Source organism: Medicago truncatula, chromosome 8 (assembly GCF_003473485.1).
Source record: "Medicago truncatula cultivar Jemalong A17 chromosome 8, MtrunA17r5.0-ANR, whole genome shotgun sequence".
Lineage (NCBI taxonomy): Eukaryota > Viridiplantae > Streptophyta > Magnoliopsida > Fabales > Fabaceae > Medicago > Medicago truncatula.
Genome location: NC_053049.1, coordinates 19,659,125 through 19,668,071, shown reverse-complemented (window position 1 = coordinate 19,668,071; position 8,947 = coordinate 19,659,125). Strand labels below are relative to the sequence as shown.

The following is an 8,947-nucleotide window of genomic DNA, read 5'->3' as shown; positions in this document are numbered from 1 at the left end:
ATGGAATTGTATACTTGCTTTAATGTGTGGCCTTTAAGGGTGCGTTAGGGCGGGGTATGTAGCAATGATACCAAGTACCACAAGAATTATAGGGGACACATTCATTTTGTAGTGGTTCAATAATTATTTACTGCTCATCTGTTGCTTTCAGGTAGTACGTAAATAGAACTTTTTGTCTCTTAAAATGAAAGTTCTGACATGAAAATGTACACCCACCAATCAAATAATTTAGTACGGAAGAAAATTAAATAATTACATGATATTTTTGTTAAAAAATTTATATTTAAATTGTCTTAGATGGAATGTGAACTAGTATGCTCTACTTTAGAGTGTCATTCCATTCCCATCTTCATCTGAATTTCAAAATATAGTTCCCACATTTGAAGATCAATCATGGTACTTTGTAGTGCACAAGAGAAACTTCAAGCTTTGCTTCTCTTCACATACTTCTGCCTGTGGTGGTGCACTACTATTTCTACCTATGTCAAAGCAGAAAATACTGATAGTATGAAGCCAGGAGATATACTGAATGCCAGTGCCACATCTACGTTGTGTTCTAAACAAGGTAGATATTGCATGAATTTTAACCGAAATCCGGATCCTGAAAACCTCACTTATCTCAGCATATTTGGCAAAGGGAAAGATGATTGGTTAGTGTGGATTTCTAACAGAAACCAACCTGTTGACATTAATTCAGCAACTCTATCACTAAACTACTCTGGTGTGCTAAAAATAGAATCCAAAATTGGCAAACCAATAATCCTGTATGCTTCACCACCACCTTTTAACAATAGTAATTATATCGTTGCCACGTTGTTGGATACAGGTAACTTTGTGTTGAAAGATATTCAGAAGAACATTGTGTTGTGGCAAAGTTTTGATCATCCAACCGACAGTTTACTCCCTGGTATGAAATTAGGTGTGAATCGTAAAACTGGTGAAAACTGGTCGCTGGTTTCAAGTATTAGTGATACAATTCTGTCTCCTGGTCCATTCAGGCTTGAGTGGGAAGCCACAAGAAAAGAATTGGTTATCAAGCGTAGAGAAAAAGTTTATTGGACAAGTGGAAAACTGATGAAAAACAATAGATTTGAGAATATACCTGGAGAAGATTTGAAGGTCAAAGTTGTGTCTGATGAGTACTTCGCATACACAGCTCAAAATGAAAACGGTCTTACCAAATGGACTCTATTACAAACTGGGCAACTGATAAACAGAGAAGGAGGTGAGTTTGGTGACATAGCAAGGGCTGATATGTGTTATGGGTATAACACTAACGGAGGGTGCCAAAAATGGGGTGAAGCCAAGATACCTGCTTGCAGGAATCCTGGTGATAAGTTTGATAACAAGCACGTTTACAGTAATGACAATATCGTAAACAATATAGAAAATGCTAGTTATGGCATAAGTGATTGCCAAGAAATGTGCTGGACTAACTGCAGCTGTTTTGGATTCAATAACTACTATGGAAATGGAACTGGTTGTGTCTTCTTGGTATCAACTGAAGGTCTTAACATTGCAAGCAGTGGTGACGACGTCTTTTACATTTTGATTAAGAACGCTGATCACAAAGGTATGTATAACTCTAACTACTATATTGCAAATATTATTTTTCCAAAATGACTGACTGGAAGCAGGCCTAGCACAAGAGAAAGTAAATTTTTTTTAAAATTAGCTTCAGTTATTGTATTTGACCACAAGAACATTTTTTCATATTTGTATAAGAAGAGAAAAGCAAGTAATTCGTTGAAATATATAACTCAAATCAGTTTCTTGTTATAGTATTTAACAAGGGGATATGGATTTGCGCTGGAATGGGGACTCTTATGCTAATTATCGGTCTTTCCATTCTGCTCCGAGCTTTAATGAAACGAAAACAAGTGCTTCGAGGTATTTAAGTTTTATCAAATATTATATTTAGTACCCAGTTATAACAATCCCTTAATATTTCATTTCTCACCTTTATATAAACAGAGGAGGAAAGAATAAGAATGCAGATTCAGATTCAAGATCTTGAAACTTCTAGACGATATTGTGATGGCGACGATCTAAAAGGAGATTTGAGCAACGGCGATGACTTAAAAGTGTTTAGCTATTCATCAATAATTGTGGCTACCAATGGCTTTTCTTCTGAAAACAAGTTAGGACAAGGTGGCTTTGGACCTGTTTTCAAGGTGACCCTTTTTTAGGTTTATTGAGATATCATAACTGCACCATGAAATAGTTCAGATTATGGATTCATACATTTTATTAATAATGTTTTTATATTCAATTCAGGGAATTCTACCTTCAGGGCAAGAAGTAGCTGTGAAGAAACTTTCACAAACTTCTGGACAAGGAATTATTGAATTTAAAAATGAATTAACACTCATTTGTAAGCTTCAGCATACAAATCTTGTTCGGCTAATCGGACATTGCATTCATGAACAAGAGCGGATATTGATCTATGAGTATATGCCCAACAAAAGCTTGGACTTCTTTTTATTTGGTGAGATATGTTAATTGCGACAATCTCTTAAGGTTGTTTATGGAATATTTGTGTCTGTCTAAAGAATAATCAGGGATGTCAACTGTTTCCTTAATATATTCTATATTATGATAAATCCTTCATTTCAGCAGTAAAAACAGATAATTGATATATTAAGAAGAGAAATTCAAGTTTCTTGATGTAGAGAATTAAAAGTTATTGATATATATACCTTCTCATGACATCTATTTTGTCTTTCTAACATATTTATGGTTGTTTACTATTTAATATAATACACCTTCACATGACATTATATTTCTTTCTTTTTGTGTGTGAGAAGATTCCACTAGAAGAAAGTTGTTAGATTGGAACAAACGCTTTACCATAATAGAAGGAATTGCCCAAGGACTACTATACCTTCACAAATACTCAAGACTCTGAATTATCCACCGAGATTTGAAGGCTAGTAATATTCTCCTTGATGAAAATATGAACCCCAAAATTTCTGATTTTGGTGTGGCAAGAATGTTCACAAAACAAGAAACCGAAGCAAATACCAACATAATTGTTGGGACATAGTGAGTTTTTCATGTTCTCTTTTGCATCTAAATTCTACTGAGAATTGTGTAAACATAATCTATTTTGTAATATCAATAATATTTTTTGTTTCATACAGTGGTTACATGTCTCCAGAGTATGCGATGGAAGGAGTATTTTCTACAAAGTCTGATGTGTATAGCTTTGGAGTCTTGCTCCTTGAAATTGTTAGTGGTGAAAAATGCAATAGCATGTACCGTGAAGACAGACCACTTAATCTAGTTGGACATGTACTTGATAATTTCGCTCTCTACTTCCTTTATGAATTTTATGCATGTTGATTTAGTTTTGACCTGAAAAGTAACCATTGATGTCATAGGCATGGGAGCTATGGAAAGAAGGTGTAGTTCTTCAGTTGGTGGATCCATTACTAAATGAGACGTTTTCTGAGGATGAGGTGCTGAGATGTGTTCATGCTGGTTTATTATGCGCAGAAGAAAATGCAGATGATCGCCCCACCATGTCCAATGTTATATCAATATTAACAAACAAAATTAAAGTCGATGTTTTTCCTAAGAAACCAGCATACTATGGTGGAACAAGAGTTTTTGATGAAGAAACGTATGGCGAAGAAGTGGGTGTGGATTCCACGTGTGAAAACTCTCACTTGTAGAAAACATAGAAATATCCAGTGAAGTGATTACTAAATTTATCAAATAAACATTGCGCTATTGGTGTACCAATACATGGTGTGCTATTGAATGTATTTGAGATATTACTGGTTTTGAATTTTGTCTGCACAATTTATCATTTACTATTTAGATGTCGATGTAATTTCTACAATGATATGCAAGAGATGAATCAGAAATATGAAGATTTTGATAGAGAAATAACTTGTTGAGATGATGAAATTTATAGTGTCTTGTTGTTAAAGTGACTCAAAATTGGGTTTAGAAATCAAACGATGGTTTGTATAGAGTTTGCTCTTGGCAACAAACACTAGGGTTGGGTTGATTCACCTTGGGAAACACTGTTAGGATTGAATCTTTTGGTCACGGGAAGAGATTGGGACTTTGGGTAGAATTAGGCGGGAGACTTATTCTTGTAACCCATTGATATCTCTTTTGTAAAGTTACTCATCATTATAGTGAAACGGAGGGTTTCTCTCTCCCTCAGATTAGGTCAATTTGGACTGAACTGGGTCAACAAATTCTTTTGTATTCTCTCTTCTTTTCTCTCGTTGTTTTCTACTTTCGTTTGTGATTATAACTTTCATACACTTTGTTTTGGTTGTTTGACTATCCCTTGCTCCACACATCAAGTTTGTTATTGATGTGATTTTTCATCGAATTCACAACAATGATTTGCTTCGTCCTCCTCTTGTTGTGACATTAATGTCTTTGGTGATGATTTGACATATAAGTTCTCCTATGCTTTTCTTGAACTGCTGATCATTTGAACTTTTTGCAAACACTAGAATCGTTTTTAGAAATCGGTGTTAACAAAAAACTCTAAGTTACTTTGACAAAAGGTCGTGAATGTATTGACTGGTTGGCTAAGTTTGGTGCTAAAAATGTTAATTCCTTGAAGATGTGGATGTCTCTTCCTCCTTAGCTAAATATCACTCTGCTTGGAGATACTTCTGGGGTCTTTAGACAGTGAATTGCTTAGTTTTTTTTATTGTTTTCCCTTGACATTAAAAAAATAAAATACTCTTAAGTTGTAAAACACTCTTTTAAAGGATGCCACATTTGAACAAATTTATGCATAAATAAGTCTAATCTATTTACTATCTATTAAATAATAATCCTGCAAATTTTTCCATTTTGCCCTTACGAAGGGCATTTTAATAATCTCCTAATTGTTGAGGGTGGTTGAGTGCCACCTCATTATTGTATTTAAGAAGGGCTTTTGATTCCTAGACCTGAGACTGAACTTACTGTTGATTTGGTTTGTGATGTTGCTTCAAAGAATGAGGATTTGAAAAGAGGGGTTTGGGCTGATTTAGGGTCTGGAAGTGGTGCTCTTGCTATTGGCATTGGTAGGGTTTTAGGAGATCGTGGAAAGGTTATTGCGTCCGATTTAAGTCATGTGGCTGTTGCTGTTGCGGTTGCAATGTGCAGAGGTATTGCTTGCAGGTTAGAAATTCAAGCCTTTTCAACCTCCATGAGTTATATTCTTTTTTGTTGTTAAGTCAGAATTATGCAAGTCAATTTTATTCCTGCAAACATGGCAGTGTGGTGAAAAAAACGTAGATTGTCACGTCTTTTTATTAACGCGTCACTAAATGTTGTCTAACATCTGAACTTAACAAAGGGACCAATTTGATTGATGTGTTACATTTTCAGGAACGAAGCTAATTTGTAGAAGTCAAGGACAAATTTGATCAATGTATACAATTTTAGGGATAAAATCGCCTAAAGTTTACTATATTTGCTTAATTTTTATAAAATCTTCGGTTATAGACATACTGAAACTGGTAAAGACAAATTTCCAACTGCCATATGAATTAAATTGCTTTTATCCAATTTCACGGTCCATGTTTTTGTTAATTTTGCTTATGCTTTTCATATCATGTTGTGTGATAGTTTTGTTCAGGAAAATTTAGAAGAGAAGTATGTTCATTTAAAATCAGGAAAATAAAGTAATTTAAAATTGTTTATTTATCCGATGAAGACTGTGATGAATCTTCTGACGAAGAAGATAAGGTATTGGACATTTTAAAGTTAATTGCACGATCAATCTTAATTTATACTTCCTCTGTCCTAAATTATAAGTAAAAAAAAAAAAGTCCTAAATTATAAGTAAAAAAAAAATCACACTTATTAAAAAAAAACTAAAATATAAGAAATTGGAGTATAGTTTATTGTGTTTTCTTTGAAAAAAGTTTTATAGGAATAAGTAAAAACAATTTTCATTTGCTATTGGTTATGGAAAAAATGAAAGAGAGAGAGAAAATTGAATGTAATTTGCATTTAATTTTATGAGAATAAACAAAAAAAAAATCTGAAAAAAGACAAAAATTTGTATTTTTTGCTTATATTTTGGGACAAAGAAAATATGTTTTTTTTTCTTATATTATGGGACGGAGGGAGTATTACTGTATTGATAACTTCTTTATTTTGTTTTTTAAAATGCCCATTGAATATTTTTTTTTTCCTTGGCTCAGAAACCTGCAGCAAAAGCTGCTATTGCAAAAAAGAGTAAGAAAGATAGCTCAGATTCTGACGATGAAGATGATGATAACAGCTCTGAAGAAGAGAAGAAACATGTGGCTGCTAAGAAAGAGGTTAGTGAATCGGAGAGTGATTCGTCTACGACGAGGTATTGAAGTTTCTGTATTTTATAACTACAAATGTAGTAGCATGTAGGTCCTCACAAAAAAAAAATGTAGTAGCATGTACCTATATTGGAATGAAATATAAACATGGTAATATGGTATTTATTTTTTCTGATCAATGCTTTAATTTTCATTGTGTTGTGGTAGAATCATATAGCATCATAAAATATAATTGGTGTGATTAGAATGGGAATAAATCAGGGTCAAGAAAAGCATCATAAAATATAATTGGTGTGATTAGAATGAGAATAAATCAGGGTCCTCTATAATGCCCTTTAGTGTAATGTGTTAATCAGGTTTCATGGTATTTTTACTTTCTAAAGTAAATTATCTTCCGTCGTTTTAACATCTATCCTTTCGACGCAAAATTTTATCGAATACATTGCTGATAATAAAGATTTTAAAATGTTGTACCATTAATTGTCAGTGAAAATTTCAATTAAATGCATCTATTGTAGATATAAAATTGATCCTCTATGCTATTCATTTCAGGAAAGAGTTGAGGTGAAACCTGATTTCTTTTTATAAGTTGTTTTCAAGATTTCATCTGATTTTCCTATATGATGTGATCTCAGTAGCTTTAACCGAAATATTTAACTTTGTAGGCATGTGATTAAGCTTTTTAACTATTAATTTGTGCATATAAACATTGATCATCTGAGTGTGTGGTTCTTCTAAACAAACCTGATTATGATTCTAAATATTAAATTTGAAAGTGGATTTCTTTGTTATCTTTTTGTAGAGTCTATTTATTTTCTTGATCCAAGCCAGAAAAAAATAAACAACGTACTTGCCTTTTTGTAATATTTCTTTCCAAAAGTAATAACCAATTGTAATATTTGTTTGATGGAGTTGTTTCTTAGTTTCTAATAAGTACTCAAAACTTGCTCTATGCAATGAAAAATGTATGCACTTTTCTTATGAACAACACTTCGCAACTCACTTGCCACCTTGCTGATAATTTTGTATATAAATAGTGTTTATCCAATTGTAATTTTAGTGAATTTTGGTTTACCTTCGCTAATTTTGTTTTTCTAAATTTCAAGCGTTGTAATCTAAATGCTCTTCATCTTTTAAACCTTCATGACATAAAATTTCAAAATTTAAGGAATTTTTGCCCTCTAATTTGAACAAATTTTAGGTTATCCCCTACCATATAATCTATTTTGTATAGTCAAATTTCAATTTCGTACGGTCAAATTTTACGAAGGTCTAAAAACAAATAATCTATAAATTACAAGACTGAAATCTAATATATATTAAAGGATAAACCAAAACACGCTCAAATTATGAGGAAAAAAAACACTATATTTAACCCTTGTAATTTTAAGATACTATCAAGATATGTAACTTATACTTCAAAGAATTTATACCACAGTATTTTATAGTATTTGAAATTACTTTATGGATTTATAGATTTCAAGATATTATTAACAATCAATATTAGCAAGGATGGCAATTGGACCCAGGCTTGATGGACACCCGCAAAAAATACCTGCAATGGATAGGTAAAATTCCACTTTGATGGGTATGGGCTTGGATCCGGGTAAGGGCACTATACTACTCAACCTCGCAACCTGCATATACATCTTCTTATATATTAAAGTTAACAAGTAAGCCCTAATTTTAACCTAAATCCTATTGCATAATTTTACTGTTTTAACCCTAATGTTCACACCTAATCTCCTATTTTCATGAACAATCTTCTTATATATTAAAGTTAACATGTAAGCCCTAATTTTAACCTAAACCCTATTGCATAATTTTACTATTTTAACCCTAATGTTCACACCTAATCTCCTATTTTCATGAACAATCCTAATGCTCTCTCCTAATCTTATTATATATTAAAGTTAACAAGTAAGCCCTAATTTTAACCTAAACCCTATTGCATAATTTTACTGTTTTAACCCTAATGTTCACACCTAATCTCCTATTTTCATAAACAATCCTATTGCTATCACCTAATCTTCTTATATATTAAAGGTAACCCGTAAGCCCTAATTTTAACCTAAATCCTATTGCATAATTTTACCGTTTTAACCCTAATGCTCACACCTAATCTTATATTTTCATGAACAACCCTAATGCTCACACCTAATCTCATATTTTCATGAGCCCTAATTTTAACCTAAACCCTGTTGCATAATTTTACCGTTTTAACCCTAATGCTCACACCTAATCTTATATTTTCATGAACAACCCTAATGCTCACACCTAATCTCATATTTTCATGAGCCCTAATTTTAACCTAAACCCTGGTGCATAATTTTACCATTTTAACCCTAATGCTCACACCTAATCTTCTATTTTCATGAACAACGCTAATGCTCACACCTAATCTCCTATTTTCATGAACAAAGCAAATCGGCATCGCTTTATTTCCCCTATTTCTTCAAAACAAATCGCCCTATTTCTTCAACAAAACAAATCGCCCTATTGGAATAAAAGGGTTTTGAAAGATTATAGCAACATTTTTTTTTGTTAATATTACACTTTTCATCCAAATTAGAACTGAACTCTCTTTGTTAAATATTTACCACAAAATGCACCTGAATTTTGCAATCTATATAAACAGGTGGAAGAAACATTTCAACAAACAG

The 8,947-nt window shown here is 32.6% G+C and overlaps 1 protein-coding gene across 1 annotated transcript; it reads left to right on the top strand.

The window, feature by feature from the left end:
• Positions 1 to 367: 367 nt before the first annotated feature.
• LOC25502333 (G-type lectin S-receptor-like serine/threonine-protein kinase At1g67520) lies at positions 368 to 4,092 on the top strand. The gene is given in 7 exon segments (XM_013589672.3): positions 368 to 1,573; positions 1,756 to 1,890; positions 1,975 to 2,174; positions 2,278 to 2,488; positions 2,808 to 3,045; positions 3,144 to 3,294; positions 3,384 to 4,092. Coding segments are annotated over 7 exon segments (2,409 nt in total). The 5' UTR covers positions 368 to 393; the 3' UTR covers positions 3,678 to 4,092.
• Positions 4,093 to 8,947: the final 4,855 nt, after the last annotated feature.